General features: G+C 52.2%; 1 protein-coding gene across 5 annotated transcripts in view; it reads right to left on the bottom strand.

Annotated features, from left to right (window-relative positions):
* GREB1 (growth regulating estrogen receptor binding 1) overlaps window positions 1–20,907 on the bottom strand; it is a 146,704-nt gene that overhangs the window by 58,596 nt on the left and 67,201 nt on the right. For all 5 annotated transcript variants that reach the window (XM_055122556.1, XM_055122552.1, XM_055122557.1 and 2 more), the window contains exons 2-4: window positions 11,873–12,029; window positions 5,789–5,908; window positions 2,812–2,988 (exon numbers count right to left, since the gene is read on the bottom strand). In XM_055122556.1, coding sequence (XP_054978531.1) covers window positions 2,812–2,988; window positions 5,789–5,908; window positions 11,873–12,029 — 454 coding nt within the window. The remainder of the gene's footprint in view (window positions 1–2,811; window positions 2,989–5,788; window positions 5,909–11,872; window positions 12,030–20,907) is intronic.

Here is a 20,907-nt window from a genome sequence, read left to right as displayed (position 1 = left end):
GGGTATGCCCCTCTGCCAGAAAGGAAGAAGCACAACAGCCCCAGAGAATCAGGGCAGCCTGACCCTCTCTGAAGAAGCCCAAGAACCCAAGAAACCACGTAATGGTCCCAAGTGGATAAGGAGGTGATGCATCAATTCCAGCACGAGAACCCAACCCCGGCCCCGGGTCACGCCAGCACGCGTCACACACTCAGCATCATCCACATTCTTCCTAAAGCCTCTGGAAGCCTCGGTCAACAACTGCTGGTGGCAGCCCCCTGACTGGTGCAGGAGCAGAGGGGGGTGAATGGGACAGAGCGCTGGGAAGGGTGGGGACCCACGGGGTCTCTTCAGTGAGTGGGGGAAGAGAGTGCAAGGGGAGGGGGGCTGAGTCTGACCCCACCCCAAACCCTCCCAGCGTACCAGACACAGTGGAGCAGCCCAGTCTCCCAACCGCACGGGGGCAAGGCAAGACCCAGTGGGTTTGTGTTTCCAGAACCGGCCACCAACATCTCCCCGGAAGCAGCCAGCACCTGGGGAAGGGCCGGGCCTTCTCGGAGCACAAGGCCAGTGGCAAGCGGGAGCAGAAGCAGGGTTAGGGCTGGGACCAGCTCTCTCAAAAGGAGGCCCACTGCCCCCCTAGGCCTGATTCAGCCAGGCGCCCGCTGGATGAACGAAGGAAGGTCCTTCCCTGCCCCTCGGCCTGGAAGGTCCCAGCTAGATGTCCTCCCTCGTGTCCGAGCTCTCAGCCTGTGGAGGAGAGCCAGCCCCTCGACGGAAACACACCTAGAACCGAACCTTCGGGCCTTCCCTGACAACAGCCCTCTGCGAATTCAAAGTCACTGGAATAAAAAGTCCCTTCTTCACCAGCGAGGGGGGGGGCACCCCAGAGCGGGGGGATTAAAGCTGTCACTCGCCTCAAGATATTCCACAGCTGCCACTTTATAGGTCACTAAAAAGCCCCGGGTCCCAACCTCTGCAGGGACCCCGGGCCCACCTTGTCCTGTGCGGCCCTCGGGGTTAATTGCAGGAAACGGGGCCAGTTGTGAAGTGTACGAGCCGCCGAGAGCATCAAGCCATTTTAAAGGAAGAAGAAAGCATCCGTGATTCCCAACTGGCCCCTGTGAACCCACCTCCAATGGCTTTTTGGCGAGCAATTAACAAAGCTACGACTTCCTCCGCGCCCGCCGCCTGAGGAGCCGGAGCTATTACAGCGCCGGTGGTGAATGAGCCGAAACATCCCCGCCGCCGCCACATTTCAGGACACAGCGCCGCCTTGATTTACTGCCCTGGCAATTCCTTTACAGTCCCAAAGGAGTGGAATTCAGGCCCGAGTCCCAGCCCTCCAGATCAAACACTCGCCCAGGCCCCGCCGTCCCGCTCTTCCCAAGCAAGATTTCTTTAGGCCAAGCACAGCGAATCGGAGAGGGGACAGCTTTGGCAGCGTGAACGCCGGGAGCTTATTCTCGCCCGTAAGCCTGTGGCTCTCCCCCGAGAGAGCGAGACTGAAGACCAGAGAAACAGTGCAGCGGGCAGGGCACGCGCGCCTTGCACGCCGCCAACCTAGGTTCGGTCCCCAGCACCACGTAAGGTTCCCTGAGCACCTCCAGCAGTGACCCCTGAACACTGCCAGGAGTCCACCCCGAGCACTGCTGGGGGTGACTCCAAAACAATAGTACAATAATGATCTTAATAATAACCTCAGGAGCCAGAGAGAAAAGAATGACCACCTGTTGGACCCAGGGGCTGCTCCAATCCCTAGACCACGGTATCCCAGCCCCTCTAAAGGCCCTGAGCCCCACCAAGGTGACCCTGGTAATGCCCAGCACTGCAGGACTCAGCAGAACCCCATCCTTGCAGTGGATCCTTGTAGTGAACCACTGGCCCTGAGGGCTGAAATCTGACAGGTGGGGCCCCAGGGCCTCCTGAGCATGGTGGGGACCCATGGCGACCCCACCCCCCACCACACAAATTAAAATAAAATCATCACTACTCTTAAACGGTGGGAGTAAGTCAAAGGGCAGAGAGGAAGGAGGACGCTTGGCTATTATCAGGGAAAAGAATCTTACAGAAGTACATAGAATAGCGTAATATGAGACAGACACCCAAGGACAGTAGACACAAGGGCCAGCAATATTGCCCCACAGCTGGAAGCCTGCCTCATGAGCCGGGGGAGAATGCAGCTGGAATAGAGAAGGGATCACTAGGTCACACAACGATGGTTGGAGGATTCATTTGGGATGGGAGATGTGTGCTGAAAGTAGATAAAGGACCAAACATGATAACCTCTCAGTATCTGTACTGCAAACCATAATGCCCAAAAGCAGATAAAAAAAGTGTATGCCATGGAGGCAGGGGGAGGGTTGGAAAAAGGTGGGAGGGTTTACTGGGGACATTGGTGGTGGAGAATGCACTGGTGGAGGGATGGGTGTTTGATCTTGCATGACTGAAACTCAAACATGAAAGCTTGTAACTATCTCACGGTGATTCAATAATAAAAAATAAATTAAAAGAATCTTCCAGAAGTAGAGTACACATTCGATGGTGTCTGTCCTCTGCCTGATGGCACCTGAGAATATCGCAGGCAGAGCCTGGACCTCAGCTCCTGACTCAGGTAGGCATTTAGGGAAGGGCTGACAAACAAACATTCCTCCAAACTCACTCGAAATGACAGGCCTCTGGCAGAGGACCGGTGCGTCAGAACGGAGGCGATGTGGATTTCCTGCCACCAAGGAAGAGTCTACTTGTGGGTGGCGGAGGGGCTGTGTGGCAGGCCACGGAAAAGGCTCTGCCCCAGGCAAGCACGGTGAAGCAGGAAGAGGAAGCACTTACCGAGGAGAGCGTTGTGGCCGCTGTCGTCGGGCAAGAACCTCTTGTCCACGGCGCAGACGAGGAGGTGGTCGGGCAGGCTGGGGGCCTTGGCCCCCACCAGGAGGAAGCCAGCGGGGACATCGATGGGCTCGTTGGAAATGGAGACAAGACGCAGGTCCTTCCCCGCCTGGCAGAACCCTGGGGAGAGAGGAGAGAGGTGAAAGGCTGTGTCCAGCGGTGGGAATCAGGCTGCAGACATCCCGCCCCGGACAAGGACCAACCCTCCTAGAAACGCTGGTATTCCAACAAGAAGGCAGCAACCAGAGACGCCTGATGCTACTCGGAGCTTCTAGACCTTTGGTGTCCCCAGATAAGACACATGAAGGTCCAAATGGTGACACGAGAGAATGTCTATGAGATAAAATTGTGTGGAGTTGTGAGTCATTTGATGTTCTTCCTACCGAGCATTTCATGCATGTAAGGAACAAGTGAACATCAACAAGTAGGGCGAGAGCATGGGGACATCAGTCACTGCCAGGGGATGGAGGGGACCCGGGTGAGCAGGACATGGAGGAGACACCTCAGTATCAGGAGACTTTTACTCTCTCCCTTTGGGGAACTTCTGCATTTTAAGTTATTAAATATGTTTAATATTTATAATTAATTTTAAATAGCATGAGACTGATATCCATATCCACGGCCAGGGAAAACAGGGGCCAGAAGGACTGGTCAATGGTTGGAAGCTTGCCACAAGTGTGTGTGTGGTGGGGTGGGGGGGACTGAAGGGCAGTTAGGCTATGACAACAACAGTTGGAAATGATCACTCTGGACTGAGTGCTGAAAGTAGGTAAAGGGATAAGGGATATGCATGATAACCTTTCAGTATCTGTACTGCAAATCATAATGCCCAAAAGGTAAGACTGGTGGTGGTGGTTGGTGGGGGGACAGGAGGAGGGAGAGAAGAAAAGTGCCTGCCATAGAGGTGCAGGAGGTGGGGAGGAACTGGAGACCATGATGGTGGGAAACGTACACTGGTGAAGGGGTGGGTGTTGGAACACTGTACGACTAAAACCCAATCATGAACAACTTTGTAGCTGTGTATCTCACTGTGATTCACTTAAAACATAAATTAAAAAAATTTTAAAATGAATGTTTCCTAATCAATAAATGATCTGGGGGAGGGGCTAGCTATTTCTTTGGCTAAGACCCTTTCAGGGGCTCATTCTGGGCGAGGGCCCCTGGGCTTTGCCCAATACTGGGCACTGACTCAGGCAATGATTTCAGAGAACCCCAAGGACCCTGAAGCCTTGCCTGAAAAGTGTGGTGCAGCTTTCACAGCCTTTCCTCCCAGGAGCCTGTCCCCTTGCAACACACAGCCCCAACTACTCCCGCTTCCCCCACCCACCCAAGCAGAAGCGGAAGGCGCACAGCAGCGGGTGAGCGGCTGGCAACGCTGGGCACCCAGCGAGGATATGCTGCCAACCCCTCACATGGTCACCCCGGAGGAGGATTTCTGACCCCAATTCCCAAGTAAGGAAACATCAGAGCCCTTAAGAAATGTGTTCAAGGGGCTGGAGTGATAGCACAGTGGGTAGGGCGTTTGCCTTGCACGCGGCCAACCCAGGTTCGATTCTCATCATCCCATATGGTCTCCTGAGCACAGCCAGGAGTAATTCCTGAGTGCAGAGCCAGGATTGACCCCAGTGCATCGCCAGGTGTGACCCAAAAAGAAAAAAAAATAGAAATGTGTTCAAAGCTGCTGAGAAGTGGTCAAAAAGAGGCAGGTTTCATTCTGGGCTGGGGGAGAACAGCCCTGTCTGCGCTGGTTGGGGAGTTCCAGCACATTCCCTGAGGTCAAGGTCAGCATGCAGGTCTCCGAGCCCGGTGTCCCAGACCCTCCTTCAGAAAGACATCAGGGGCTGGAGCGATAGCACAGCGGGTAGGGCATTTGCCTTGCACACGGCCGACCCGGGTTTGATTCCCAGCATTGCATATGGTCCCCCGAGCACTGCCAAGAGTAATTCCTGAGTGCATGAGCCAGGAGTAACCCCTGTGCATCGCTGGGTGTGACCCAAAAAGAAAAACAAAAAAACAGAAGGACATCGGGAAGCAGGTCTTGAGCTGTTTCTGTTTCAGCGCCATCACTGTCTGTATTTAGAAGCTCTTTACTGCAGTACTGTGAGTGAGCTTCCATTCTCGCTATTTAATTAGGAGGGATTTTTACATCGGGACACTAGATCCCACCTGCAGAAGAACCACTATACTGGCTTTCCCTTTTCCAGAAAAGCAGCCTTGGGCAGGCTGGGTTCCCATACCTGCAGGCCACCTGCGCAGGGCCGAGTTCAGGCACACAGTCCAAACAGACGCCTTGACTACTAGTAGCACCCCTTTTCTAAGCCAGGCATCCCCACACTGCAGCCCCTGACTTAAACAAATGACCAACAACTCCCATGAAGGCTGTATTTTCACTCCTCGATGCCGCCGCACTTTTTCTTCCTCTATCTGCCATGCCTCAGTTTCTCTCAACCTTTCCAACTCTCCTGGAAAAGTCCTACCCAACCTCCAAAACCCAGAGAAAGGAACTCCTCTTCCAGGAAGCCTTCCCCAACTCCCTTACCCTGGTAAGAGCCGTGCCTGGGCTCCCATTCACCCCTGCACTGGCCACACCCTAACTCCCCATCAAACTTTGGGTTTGGGGCCTTTGCTCTCCCTATTCCCAGAGCAGGGCTTGGTGAACGTCCTAAAGAGCATCCTGAATCCGGGACTCACTAGAGCCACTTCCGCTGAGCACAAATGAACTTCCCCCTCGCAGAGAGGCTGCGAGAGGCAGATCCCCGCGTGTCCGAGTGCAGGGCCAGGACTATTATGAGGGGACCCAGTTGCCACCCTGCTCCTCGTGGTTCTGGTGCCAGAGAGCCACCCCCCGGCACAGCTCACAGCCAGGCGTCCCCGGGGCCACAGGCTGGGGCGGGGGCCGGAGCCGAGCCAGCAGACTCACCGTCCGTGGTGCAGCTCCCCTCGGGCGCTGGCTGCATCTGGTAGCAGCTGGCGGCACAGTTTGCTCCCAGGCCCCCATCTGCCTCCTCTCCATCTTCATCATTGTCCCCTCGACTGGCACCTAGATGGGAGGCAGGGCAGGGGTGAGGAAGGCGGAAGCTGGCCCGGCTCCCCTGGAGCTGCTCCCGGGCAGCATCCCAACCTGGAATCTCAGATGTCTAGCTCAGCAGGCAGCAAGGGATTCCTCCTCACCAGCATGCCCCGAGCCAGCCCCTGGGCTACAGCCACAAGCCAGGGTGGCTTTCCCAAGATCATGACCTCCTGTCCCAGCCGCCCTCCAGACTGCGCCTGTCTGCACTGGGACTCAGTGCCTAGAGCATCTGGGAAGGACCATGACCAGCATTCTTCAGCCTTCACGTGCCTGGAGCTGGCATCTGTCCTGCGCACAGCCCACGGCAGCCTGGCAGCTGGTAGACCAGTTGTTTCCAACCGCTCCACACCTGCAGGCCAGCAAGGAAGGACGAGTGGCAGCTGTGGCCTCTGATACAGACCATTCTCTAAGGAGGAAACCGAGGTCCCCTCTCCTCAATGAGCTACCACATGGCAGAGCCAGGATGATCCCAGTGGGTGTGACAGTGATGGTCCTCCATGTCATTATCCATCCAGAAGGGCAGAATAGACATACACATTGCCAGGCACACAAAATCCACCCAGATCTGCCACAGAGAGAGAGAGAGAGAGAGAGAGAGAGAGAGAGAGAGAGAGAGAGAGAGAGAGAGAGAGAGAGAGAGGGAGAGAGAGAGGAAAGAGAAAGGAGAGAGAGAAGGAGAGAGAGAGAAGGAGAGAGAGGGGAGGAGAGAAGGAGAAAAAGAGAGAGGAGGAGGAGGAGGAGAGAGAGAGGGTGAGAGAGAGGAGAGAGAAAGAAGGAGAGAGAGAGAAGGAGAAAGAGAGAAGGAGAGAAGGAGAGAGGGGAAGAGAGAGAAGGAAAGAGCGAGAGGAGGAGGAGGAGGAGAAGGGGAGAGAGAGAGAGAGAGAGAGAGAGAGAGAGAAAGAGAGAGAGAGAGTGCATATACAAGGCCAGGCATGCTAACACTTTAGGAAGATTTTCTAAAAAATGGAATCATGTTTTAGGAGTAACAGCTAATGTGGAACTGGCCAGGAGAGGCAGTAGCCATGGAAATGCCTCAGTCTTCTGACACCACAGGGAAATGAGGTTCTGGCAGGCGCCCCAAACAGGAATCCGTGAGGTGTCTGCTACTATTCACCTCTGGAATCCAGGCACCCGGTGTGATGCCTCCGACAGATGTGCTTAGGAGAGCCTGGCCGGCTGCTCCAAACACACAGCCGGCTGCTCCAAACACACAAAGGCAGAACTTACTTACCCGGCTTTGCTGTGTTCTTTGAAGTGAGACATTGGGGGCAAAGACCTTCCCCACCTTGTCATTTATTAAGCAGCACTCAAGTGATTCGACACAGCTCTGAAATGCCTGGGCTAGGAGCCAGCTACTTCCTCCATCACTGTCTCCCGGAGCTACCTTCTTGGTTGCCCATTCCTCTCCCACCTTCCTTGGCCCTCCTCCCATTGGGGAAAGGGGTTTTAGGTTCCTGGTGACACCGTGGTCCACAGGGAGAGATGGGAACGGGAAGTCCGAAATTCAGGTTTTCCTACCAGGGTCGGCCACTGTCTGCGTGGGCATGGAAGGTGACTTCAGTTTTCCCTGGCACGGGTCTGTGAACCCCAATAATGAGCAGGTCAGACAAATTCACCGAGCTGTGACTGCCTGGGGGGAGAAACAGGGCCCACCAAGCTATGCAGAATATTCCAGGTGGGATGGAATCCATGTGGGGACAGAGCACCCCCACCCCCACACACACCAGAGTGGTCACCAAAGAGGCAGGAAAAACAAAGCATGTCAAGCCGGCCTCAGCAGGAAAGCAGCAAGGAGAGAAGCGAGAATTCCTGCTTCCCCACCCCGGGCCTAGGGACCCAGAGGCGGCAGGGAGATTACCCCCAGCAGGAACACAAAGGAAGCAGGAGATAAAGTCTGAGCCTCCTTAAGCGGCCGCCTTCCTGCCATTAAACGCGGGCCAGGAGGGGTCTGAGCAGAAGGTAGAGAATCACCTCTGAACCCGGCGCCAGCCAGGCGGCGGAGACAGCCAGGGGGCCCCAACGGTCCCTGGGCCACCCAGGGAGTGGGGGCCTGCGGGATCCAGACTGTCTCCGCGCCAGAGGGGAGAGGCTGGACACCCCAAGTCGCAGGGAAACAAGGAGAGAAGGTGGGCGCCCGTGGAGCTCTGGGGTACACACCCAGGAATGTCTGGGGGGGGTTGATTCTGCGGGCCGGAACAGGAATTCAGCCTCTCTCGGAAAGAATGAAAGAGGGTCAGAAGCCTCAGAAAGGCAAAGAAAGAGCTCAAAAATGGAGTCACAAAGAAAGCAGGATTAAGGGTCAAAGGTCTGCCGGAGACATTCCAGGCCCTTTGATGGCATCTGCTGGCACAAAGCAGGAGGAAACTTCTAGGAGCTGGACAGCAAGGCCACACTGCTCCCAAGGGCTCCGGCAGGACGGCAACTCTCAATGGCGGCAGACAAAACCGGCAGGCTCCCCTGCACAGGAGGCCCTTCCGTTTCACGTTTTTCACTGTGTTCTCTTTCTGGGGTCTGTTTTTCTTTTTGCTTTTGGTTTGTCCTTGGACCACACCCAGTGGTGCACAGGGCTTACTCCGGGCTCTGTGCTCAGGGGTCACTCCCAGACAGACGCGGGGAGGCATATGTGGTACCCACAAGTCAAACCTGGGTCAGCTGTGTGCAAGGCAAGGACCTTACCTGCTCTCCATCTCTCTGGCCACTCAAGTTTCTTTTCTTTTCTTGAAACAGTGTGACATGGGGCTGGAGAGATAGCACCGCAGGTGGGGCTTTTGCCTTGCATGCAGCCGACCTGGGTTTGATCCCCGACATCCCTTATGATCCTCTGAGCAACTCCAGGAGTGATTCCTGAGTGCAGAACCAGGAGTAACCCTAAGCATCGCTGGGTGTGACCCAAAAAGCCAAAAAAAAAAAAAAAAACTGTGACATTAGAAGTGGCTGGAATTATAGAAACTGACCTTATCTTGTTTAATGAATAAAGACTTAAAACACCTTTTCCATTTGTTAGTCTTTAAAAAAAAAATACACACATAAAAGATTTTTTTCTCTAGCCATTTGGAGAACAATGTGATAAGGGCCCAGCAGAATCACCCTCACAAATTCAGAGAACGTGAACAGACGCCAGCATCAATACACTGGCGGCTGGGTCATGAAAATCTTTACTGTTATTGTCTGAGGAAAGAAGCAATGAGATAAGGAACGCTGGCAGAGACAGGCAGACAAAACAAGCAGCGGAGAGTACAATCAGCCTGTCCTGCTTTATGAGGTAATTGGGGGGCTCAAGCTGAGGGCTCAGTGCAGGCTGCTCGGCGCCCCCACCCCAGCCCACCCCAACCTCCGGGCACACCCCCCAGCAACCACTTCCTCTCTCCTCCTCATGCTAAGGAAACAGAATTTTCAGAGGATTTCTGTATTCCGTCTGCTGGGCCAATAGGAGAATTCTAGAGTGTATGCTCCAGCTTTCATTCGGACATGATAGCTGAGCCAGCCCCCTCCCTGCCACCACCGCCCCCAGCCCCCAGCAGCCAGCATGGAATCTTCACCATCACCCCTGAGGGAGGGAGGGATAGTCCACGCGGCTGCCCCTGAAAGCAAGCTCAAGGGCCACAGGCCACCAAAGGCCTCCCAGAAATCAGAACGTTCCAGAGGCAGCCTTCAGTTAGAGGCCAGGACAGTTGTCCATGGAGATCTGAAACACGGGGAAAGCTGACTGGGGTGGGGGGGAGGCCCCAAAGGGACTTAAGGACCCCATCTCTAAGGGACCCTTGTCTTCCACTATTTGTGACAGAGCTGACAAAACTGAGGATGAATCTCTGTACTCTGTCATCTCCCAAATTTTAAGCAAACCAGTTGGCGCGGGGGGGGGGGGTCGGGGGGGGACGCAGTTTGCAGAGTCTGAGACTTCATTCGTATGTGTTAAACCACTGGTCCCCGTAAAGATCATTAGTGTGTCAGAAGCAGCAAAGCCTTTTGGTAGAGTAAGAAGGGAGGCACGGGGCCAGGGAGACAGTACACTGGGGACACTTGCCTTGCACAGGGCCGGCCCGGGTTCGGTCCCCCAAGCCCCACCAGGAGTGATTCCTGAGCACAGAGGCAGGAACACGCCCTGAGCACTGCTGGGTCTGGGATGGCCCCAACAAGACAAAGCAAAGCAGAGAGTGCGGCCACCCTACATACGGCTCAGGCGTCTTAGCCAAAAGCCTGGTCTCTCAATCATTCATTCGCCCGCACGGGCTCCTCTGCCAGCAGACGCCGGTCCTGCGACGGGAACGCCATGGGAATCCCGGGATTTCCCAATCCCTGGCATTAGCCGTAATTCAGTGTCTGTCACACCCAGTGGCTTTGCTCCCGGGCTGTCACCACTTGCGGGATTAATTCAGTGAGGATGTTTTCCTACAGTGACACAGGCGTGCCTCCGGCCAGAGTAACTCATCTCCAGCTCTCACCCCAGCACCCTACTTCCTCTGTGCCACCCCAGAGCTCACCCTCCCCACAGCCACCCGACACACACCGGGACCACTCTGTTACCTGTGCACATGACTGCTGACACACACGGCCCACTACACCAGCACAGGGCCGGCCCACCAGAGAGTCCTCTGCCGGGGGGGCCCCCAAGCAATGCCCAGGGGCCCTGAGGGCTGAGATATGGTGCCACTCAAGTCCAGCGGGCCAGCAGAGTCACACCCGGAGGTAGTCAGGGGACTCCAGGGCTAACCGGAAGTGCTCTTGGGGTTCAAACTCAGAGCCGGGCCCATGAAAGCAGGTGTGCAGCAGCTCTTTAGCTAGCTCCCTGGGCCCTGCCCTCTCCCTCTAAATCATTGTCATTCATCACGTAATGAGTTAAAAACCAACTGAGGGCCAGACAGCACGTGAGGTGCTTGCTGTGCCTGTGGCCCACCCATGTTCAATCCCCAGCACCTCTTCTGTGTGCTGAGCACTGAGTGCAGAGCCAGGTGTAATCTCCAAGCACTGCTAAGTAGTCTCCCACCACCTCAAAATAGAAAAAAGAAACTGACAAGAACTCCCATAACAGTAATTATCATATACGATGAATGCAGGAGGGTTATTTTTCACATAAAAATACACTGCTCTAGAGGCCAAGGGTAGGCGCTTGCCCTTATCCACACAGTGGACTCGAGTTCAAGCCCCAGCATCTCCTATGGTTCCCCACCCCTCCCCAAGCACTGCCAGGAGTGCAGAGCCCGGAGGAGCCCTTGTGCATTGCTGGGTGTAGTCCAAAAACAACAACAGAAACACACCATCATTATAAATACTCGCTGGAGATGGGGACACCCACCCACTTTTACCTCTGGAGAACTAAGTTCACTTAAAGCTGTCCCACCTGGGAGGAAATCTGTTCATTTATTCTTGGCACAAAAGACTTTGTCCTTCATTTTTCAAAACCCCTACAAGGCTAATATAGCAAAAGGAAACTACATAAACTTTACAAAGATATTGCCATGAATCACAGGACAGAGAGAAAAAAAATATCTGTATGCATATACATATAAAACATATAAATAAATAAATAAAAATACACATAAATAAATAAACAAAAATACACATGGGGAGTGTCTAAAAGCAGGTTAAATCTCAAAGACACTTGAAATTTTAAAGAAATGTTAAAGGATTTTGAAATTAAAAAGTTAAAGAGATCTTAAAGACACGTTTAAGGAAACATCATAGCCTTGAATAAAAGCCTAAGGATCAATTCGACCCCATCGAACAATATGGTGCCTTTTTCTTCCTTTCTCCCATTACTCCAACAGATCACTTTGTCCCCGTCCACTTCCTGGCTGAAATTTCTTTTCACTTGAGCCCAGGGGAGAATGTTTGTGCGACTGTCCTCTAATCATAATTCCGGTCTCCTTGAGCCCACGCAGGGGACGGAGAGCAGAGGAGGGGGCTCCCGCCCAGGCGGCCCCGAGCATCGCCTACCTTCCAGCGCCGAGAGCTGCTGCTCGGCCTCCAGGTAGAGCTGGGAGAAGACGGGCCTGGGCACCAGGCTGTTGGAGCGCAGGGAAGCCTCGATGGAGTTGTGCAGCACCTCCTCGAAGCGCGTCGTCTTCAGCTGTCCAGCGTAGGAGTTTCCCATCTTGGAGAGAGAAGCCAGAGCCCTCCGTTCCAAAGGGGCCGTGACAGAGGGAGCCCCAGGCAGGAAACCCAGAGGCAGAAGGGAGACTTGCCAGGAGGCGGGCAGAGGGACTGAGTGGGGGGAGCAGCTCTGAGCGGCAGCTACACAGCCCATCAATTGCAGGAAGTTATATAAGTAACAGCTCTGTCTAATTTAGCTCCCGGAGAGCAGAGCCTCGTACCTCCTGGAATATTGGACTAGAAATCAGCTTAGTCATCCCCAGGTTACACACACACACACACACACACACACACACACACACACACACACACACACACCTATACAGACATCGACACACACACACAGACACACAGACATGCGCACACACACAGAGACACACACAGAAACACACACAGAGACACACACAAAGATACACACAGACACACACAGAAACACACACACAGAGACACACACAGAAACACACACAGACACACACACAGACACACATACCTATACACACATCGACACAGACACACATACACACAGACACACACAGACACACATACCTATATACACATTGACACAGACACACATACACAGAGACATGCACACATAGACATACATACAGAGACACACAGAGACAAAGAAACACACACAGACACAGATACACACACAGACAAACATACAGAGACGTACACAGAGACACACAGACACACACACACGATTTTTTATTTCCTTAGAACAGAGCAGCCCTGCACCACCCCGTGTGCACCAGTGCTGATAATTCAGGGATCCCTGACAATCAGTTCTGAGTTTAGGATTTCAGGACTCAGCCCCCTCCCCCTGCCCGCCCCACCCCCACTCCCCACACCCGTATCACACTCCCCCTCTTCATCCTCTCAAAGATAGAAACGTCAATTCCCCATCATAGATTTTTCTGCCCAAAGGCTAATTAGGAATACGCTTTCTTTAAAGCTTTGGCTTGTTTCCATTATGCAAGGACACAGAAGGACACCTGGACAATCAGGAAATCACAGGGGGGGCGGGGAAGCAAGAGGAATGGCCCTGATATTTCTATTCATCTCCCTCCCCACCCCACCTGCAAGACCGCCACTGTGGTTTTGCTGGTAGCAGCTTGAGTACGCAATAACTCACACAATAACACTCACCCCTGGAGCATACAAGCCGGGGAGTCTCATTCACTGGTGGTGCAACCACCACACAAATCATTTTACAACACTCCCCTCACTCCAAAAAGACACCTTCAGCTCCTGTTCCCCGACTTCACAATCCTCCCGCCCCAGGTAACTACTAATTTCTCTGTCTCTAGCTCTGCCTATGCTGGACGTTTCCTAAGTAACAGAATCAAACGGCATGTGGTCTTTTTGAGGCGTCTTGCATTGTGCATAGTATTTCCGAGACTCATCTTTGTGTCATCCCAGTGGGAAATTCTGATGGAGCCTTCTAAACTGGATTCCCTTCGAACTCTGGAGATAGGAGGCGATGTGGAGGCTATTTTTAGAGGAGGCAATCACTCTTGGATGCAATTTTTTTAAATTCTCTTTTCAATAATATAAGCACTTTATGCAGCTTCTTACAAATATTCTTGAAGAATTTTTAAAAGACTGCATCATGCTTTGATAAAGGGAGAGATATTTGCTTCGCTATTTCTCTTGGATTGGACTTCTGGCAAAATGTCTATCGGGAGTCCCAAGAACAGACAATGAAACTTAATTCCTTCTGAACGCTTTCCATTTCTTTTCTAAATTTTATTAAATTGGATTTTTTGCTCAGAACTTCACATTTTCCTTTGGGTACGTCTTGTGCTATAACGCTCACGGGTTTAGTATAAAATGTTCTTTTCCATTTTTTTAAAACACAGCTTATTATCTCTTTTCCTATCCCACCTTGGATTTAGTCATTATCCAGGAGTAAATGTTAATTTTGAAAGTCAAGACATCGGGGAAGCAGAGACAGCGTTATTCAAATCTCTGCTTTTCTTGGACTATAGCCATAGCTATGGGCCTTAAGAACGACTCTGTACATTTGCGAGGGCTTTCTTTCTGACAAACATCTATAGGCTTTTTACAATATTCCAGAGGCATGAGAAAGGAATTGAGCCAACACTTCAAGGGACGAAAGGAGAGAGGTGATTCCTTCTAGATTTTTATTTCTCGTCCCCAAACACCATTGGTTTTCAATGTCACATTTGCCTTGATAAAGCAGCAGGAGAGAGATATAAGACAATCACAGCCCAAGACACCAGCACGACACCAACCAGCCCAGGCCGGCAGCTGTTCTATGGACACACTCCCACACACGCAGGTTGCAACCCTGGTTTCCCAGCCTGCACCTCTTCCTGGGACTTCCTTAGAGGGAAGATGAGGGCACTTCCTTGACATGCCCCGTCCTCGTAATAACGGTGGCAGAGCAATTTCTACAAGGGCCCTGGGCACCTATGGAGCTCTGGCTTCCCTCCTGAAGAAAAAATGAGGCTGTGATCACATTGATTTTCTGCCTCTACTGTAAAGAAGAGCCAGGCTTTCCTCTCCCAGCCGAAAGTAAAAGGAAACTATTAAACCTTTCCAGCCTGCAGCAATAACTCCTGACCACCAGGCCCTCTGGTCCGAGTCCACATGCACAGAGCCGGGGAAAATGAGCTACTGAGGAGGCCTCAGGAATTAGCCCCAACAAAAAGAAAAGGACTCCTGAAAGGCAGAGGTCAGGCCTGCAGACCCTCATAGCTGCACCCAAGGGGGCTCCAGTTCCTCTCATCTGCCCTTCTTCTCTCTTGACCTGCCATCCACTTCAATATGTGAATGAGGGGTGACAGGCTACATTTGGGGACACCTGTATTATTTTCTAAAAGTAAAAGTAGCCCCAGTTAAGAGCATCACACCTGCCTCATTTCTATTCTTCGAGCTTAAGGCGCCCAGTAGGAGGCTTTAGGTCAAGCCCACTTTCCAGGGAGCTATTGCAAAAGCACGAACTGTTGAGAAATCCAGACCCACCCCCCACTCCCCGCCATCCCCTTGTCCAGCATCCTGGTCAGCTCACCTGACTTCTGCCCAAGCCCCTGGAGCTCCGGACTCGACCAATAAAAGCAGATCAAAGCCCAACGTGCAGAGAGCAGTAAAGAAGAAAGAAAACCGACATTCACCGCCTGCCTGTGTCGAGACGCTGAGCGGGCTCCGAGCTGAAGAGCACAAGCCCCACTGAGAGGGCAGATTCAAGTCTTGGAGAGAAGGAACCTGGCTGAAGGAATAGAAAAGGAACTAGGGCAGGGAGAGAACAGGGGGTGGGGATGGCGGTGGCGGTGGCAGGAGGGGAGAAACACCAGAAGACACCACAGCAGACAGAAGAACTCCCTCTCAGAAGGGGGTGATGGGACGTTTACAACCAAAAGCAAACCTCAAAGCTTTAACATCCATAAGCAACCAGCGAGAGAGCAAGGCACAGCCCGCCAGGGCCAAGGCTGCCTTTGTCAGGCAGGGAAGGAACGAACCCTGAGACCTACGAAAATATTGTGGTTCAATAGCCAAAATCTAGAAACAACTCAAGTGCCCAAGAACAGACAATTGGTTAAAGAAACTTTGGTACATCTACACAATGGAATACTATGCAGCTGTTAGGAGAGATGAAGTCATGAAATTTGCTTGTAGGTGGATAGACATGGAGAGTATCATGCTATGTGAAATGAGTCAGAAAGAGAGGGACAGATGTAGGACTACACTCATTTGTGGAGTATGAAATAACACAACACAAGACCGATACCCAAGGACAGTAGATTGAAGGGTCAGGAAGATTGCTCTATAGTTGGAAGCCTGCCTCACAAGCGGGTGGGGAGAGGACAGCTGGAATAGAGAAGGGATCACTAAGAAAATGAGGGTTGGAGGAATCAATTGGAATGGGAGATGTGTGCCGAAAAGTAGATAAAGGACCAAACATGATAAGCTCTCAGTATCTGCACTGCAAATTATAATGCCCAAAAGTCGAGAGTATGGGGAATATAGTCTGCCAGGGAGGCAGGGGGAGGGTAGGAAAGGTGGGGGCATACTGGGGATATTGGTGGTGGGGAATGTGCACTGGTGGAGGGATGGGTGTTTGATCATTGTGTGACTGTAATCCAAACATGAAAGCTTGTAACTATATCTCATGGTGAATCAATAAAACTTAAAAAAAAAAAGAAAGAAAGAAAATATTGTGGTCAGGGCTAGAGCGATAGCACAGGTAGGGAGTTTGCCTTGCACGCGGCCAACCCGGGTTCGATCCCTGGCATCCCATATGGTCCCCCAAGCACCGCCAGGAGTAATTCCTGAGTGCATGAGCCAGGAGTAACCCCTGAGCATCGCCCGATGTGACCCAAAAAGAAAAAAAAAGAAAATATTGTGGTCCTCCTTTAGCCCCTAAATGGTTCTACTCCAGGCCATGACAGAGCAGGAACTTTCTTGCCGGGACAGGGTCAAGATCCGAGGTGGGCACAGGCTGGACAGGGCTCTCTGGCAGGTGAGAGTCCCACGCTGTGTCCCACGGGGGACCGGAGAACCAAAGAAAGGGGAGCCCAGCTCAGACACAGGGAAACACATGGATTCTCCCTTGGGCCCCGCCCCATGTCCTGGGCCCGGTCTCCCCCTTGCTGGTCCTGCCCACTCGAACCCATTGCTACACCTCTGTCGGCTTCTGTAGCTGACGTTCAAGTCTGTTCACTGCTGGATCTCACCCACGCCTGACAGTTGACTCCACTGTCCCGTGTGCCGGGGCCAGGATGGTGCCTCCCAGCCCCTTGCTGGCTGCTCCTCACCCCGGGAACCTGACAGGAGCCAGCAGCTAAGGGATGCTGAGCTGACCTGAGCCTTCCCCTCAAAGCACGTAGAGAACGTCGGCTGGAAGGAGCACAGCGGCCCACGAATGTTGTTCTCATCTGCAGAATGGGCACCTTCAGGGATGCAGGGGTCCTCCGGATCAGCAAGGAGGCAGTGGCGGAAGGTGCCATCCTCAGCCAAACTGAACCCGAACGTTCACAAGAGAGATCTGAGTCTCGGGCTGGGGAAATGGCACAAAGGTGAAGGCACTGGCCTAGCACGGCCGCACCCCGCCACATATGGTCCCCTGAGTACCCCTGGGTGTGGCCCCCAAACAAACAAAAACTTGAACTTCTAAGTGACAGAATAATCATTTCTCACTGTGCTATCACTCAGGGCAATCAGAACACTGTGTGCAGTGAAAGCGCAGATATGCCCAAGAAAGAGAAGGCTAGGTTTCGGCACAAAAAATATTTCTTTTGGAAACGGAGCCAGGGAGACAGATCTCATGCCTAGCATGTGGGAGGCCCTGAGTTCTATCCCGGGCCCTACATAGCACCCAAACACCTGTAGGTATGGCTCTGGGGGCCCCATGGCCCCATGAATGTGGCCTTTATTAAAAAAGATTTTTTTTTTTTGAAAAAAGTATGTGAGAAAGACACAGGTGAGGCCAGAGGTGTGAGCACTCCTTGCATGAGTAGAAAATGGTTTATGAACTCGGAATAAAAGCCAACCTGAACAGAATGAAGAGTCAGTGAATAGCGGTGATGAGAAAAGTACCCTTTGGGCGGGGGGAAGGGTGTGTCAATGAGGCGGGGACTCTTGGGTTAAACTGGGAAAGAGCCTGGAGACTGTCACAGACGCCACTGGACGCACTTGGACATCTGCCTGCCCATGAGGCGAACTCCACTGGACACCTGGACGTCTGCCTGCTTTGTAGAGCAGCGCACAAAAGCTGCCTGGAAATTCTGCTCACGGGATACAACTGGGCTCCCCAGATCTCCAAGGGGTCTGCAGGTGGGGGTCTGGGGGCACCACGTGAATCGCAGCACCACTCGAGGGGAGCTCCAGAACCCGTGCTTACATGGCTCGCCCAGCCCTAGAAGCCCCTGGGAGCCTGAGCGGTGCAAAGGGCGCTGTCCCTTGGAATCCCCGAGGCGGGCCATGATGCTCGTGAGGGCTGAGACATCCAGCCCAAGCAGGCCTCCTCCCCTGACCTGACTGCTCCCTCCCAAACTGCACGCCGGTGACAGCGAAGGATGCCGAGACAGAAACACACACAGAGATGAGTGAAAGTGATGGCAGAGGAGACGGGCCAGTGAGGTCAGTGAGCAAAGATGGAGCTCAGTGGAGGGAAATGTGGAACCACACTGGACCCCTTGGCATATGTGTGTGTGTGCGCACACACACACACACACACACACACACACACACACACACACACCACTGTGACAAAGAGGCTTAGAAGATGGCAAATCTTAGAAGTGTTACCAGACTTTCAGGGCTACCCACTAGGCTGGAAGGAAGAAAAGAAAAAAGGAAGGATGGGAGGAAGAAAGGAAAAAAAGAAGGAAGGAAGGAAGGAAGGAAGGAAGGAAGGAAGGAAGGAAGGAAGGAAGGAAGGAAGGAAGGAAGGAAGGAAGGAAGGAAGGAAGGGAAAGGAAGGCAGGCAAAAAGGAAGGCAAGAAGGAAGGAAGGAAGGAAGGAAGGAAGGAAGGAAGGAAGGAAGGAAGGAAGGAAGGAAGGAAGGAAGGAAGGAAGGAAGGAAGGAAGGAAGGCAAAAATGAAGAGAGGGAGGGAGGGAGGGAAGAAGGAAGGAAGGAAGGAAGGAAGGAAGGAAGGAAGGAAGGAAGGAAGGAAGGAAGGAAGGAAGGAAGGAAGGAAGGCAGGCAAAAAGGAAGGGAGGAAGGAAGGGAGGGAGGGAGGAAGGAAGGAAGGAAGGAAGGAAGGAAGGAAGGAAGGAAGGAAGGAAGGAAGGAAGGAAGGAAGGAAGGAAGGCAAAAAGGAAGGGAGGAAGGAAGGAAGGCAAAAAGGAAGGCAAAAAGGAAGGGAGGGAGTGAGGGAGGGAGGGAGAGAAGGAGGGAGGGAGGAAGGAAGGAAGGAAGGAAGGAAGGCAAAAGGAAGGCAAAAAGGAAGGGAGGAAGGAAGGAAGGAAGAAAGGAAGGAAGGAAGGAAGGAAGGAAGGAAGGAAGGAAGGAAGGAAGGGGAAGGAAGGCAGGCAAAAACGAAGGCAAGAAGGAAGGAAGGAAGGAAGGAAGGAAGGAAGGAAGGAAGGAAGGAAGGAAGGAAGGAAGGAAGGAAGGAAGGAAGGAAGGAAGGAAGGAAGGGCGAGGGAGGGAGGGAGAGAGGTAGGGAGGGAGGGAGGGAGGGAGGGAGGGAGGGAGGGAGGGAGGGAGGGAGGGAGGGAGGGGAAAAGGAAGGGAGGGAGGGGGAGGGAGGAAGGAAGGGAAAGGCAGGGAAGGAAGGGAGGGAGGGAGGGAGGGCATCCAGTAAACTTCCAGGTGAGGGGAATGGAGAATACTCTAAAAACTGGAACAAAAAAGCAAAGTTTTAGATTTCTCAAACTGCCACATAGACAAACAATGAAAAAAAGTCCTCAAAGTCAACGAGGTAAAATGCTTTCCTAGCCAAACTCATATATCCAACTAAAGGAACAATCCAAATCAGAGGAGAAGGAAACCGTTTTCAGAAATTAAAGATCGCAAATCCAAGAGATCCAAAATTGTATCTCCCAAGGTTCCTTCTTCCAGAAACTCCTTGGAGACGTCACTTGAAATACGGGAGAATCCAAGACCAGGGGCAGGAATGCACAGAGAAAGACCAGGGTTGCAGGCTGACAGCAAGGCAGCCTCCCCGAAAGCGTCTCCACACCGTGACCTTGACCCCACCTGGTACCCGGCCCTGTCTGGTATCTCTGCAACTTCCTTTCATCCCCACATTACATCTGGGTTTATATATATGTATATATATATAAATTTATATTTTTATATATACATATATGTATACATGTATATATATAAATTTATATTTTTATATATGTATATATATATATATTTAAGGAGGGTGGGGTTGGTTTTCTTTGGCTAGAAATGTATCTTTGTAAATGGAGCATTTTATTCTGGAGGCTTCATCTTCTTGTCAGGCAGGTAACCTTTTGCCAAGAATCTAAAGTAATCCTTTTTGGATTTCAGTGTTTTGTTTTATCTAGGGCAGGGGGCTGGGGGACACCCAGAGGTGCTCAGGGGCACTGCTGGCTCCTGTTGGTGCTCAGACAGACATGTAGCCCTGGGTACGAAAATCAGGCCGCCTACTTGGCAAAGATGCACTCAGCCCTTTGAGCCATTGCTCCAGCCCAAAAAGTTAAATTTTTTTTTCTTTTTGGGTCACACCCAGCAATGCACAGGGGTCACTCCTGGCTCATGCACTCAGGAATTACTCCTGGTGGTGCTCAAGGGACCATATGGGATGCTGAGAATCGAACCTGGGTCAGCCGCGTGCAAGGCAAACGCCCTACCCGCTGTGCTATTGCTCCAGACCCAAAAGTTAAATATTTTTCACCTTCATATTGAGAGACCCAAATTTGGGTGGAAGAATGGGAAAACCAGTTTCTGAGTAGTAATTGCGGATTTCCAAAAGGCCATGACCAAAGTATCATATTACCTTCATTTTGAGATGAAGTGACTGAGTCTGGGATTTCAAAGCTTTTGTCATTTTTATTACTTCCTTCTCCGGCATAGAAGCCAAGAACAATCTAAGCAACCGCCAAAAGCATAGCAAGCAAGAATGAGGGACACTTGGTGTGCAGACGCTATTCTTGATTTAATTTGCGATTTTATTTCATCCTCATCAGAGCCCTGAAACGCAAGCGTGTAACATGCTTCTCGTTTTACACATGAGGAAACTGAGGCAGGGAGAGAAGTGGACTGATCTTTCTCCTCTCCCTCTCCCTCTCCCTCTCCTTCGCCCTCTCTCTCTCTCTCTCTCTCTCTCTCTCTCTCTCTCTCTCTCTCTCTCTCTCTCTCTCTCTCTCTCTCTCTCTCTCACACACACACACACACACACACACATACACAGACACACGGAATAATTTCAGACTC

This window comes from Sorex araneus, chromosome X, assembly GCF_027595985.1.
Source record: "Sorex araneus isolate mSorAra2 chromosome X, mSorAra2.pri, whole genome shotgun sequence".
NCBI lineage: Eukaryota > Metazoa > Chordata > Mammalia > Eulipotyphla > Soricidae > Sorex > Sorex araneus.
Note: the sequence above shows the minus strand (reverse complement) of the source record. Positions and strands in the feature narration are given on the sequence as shown.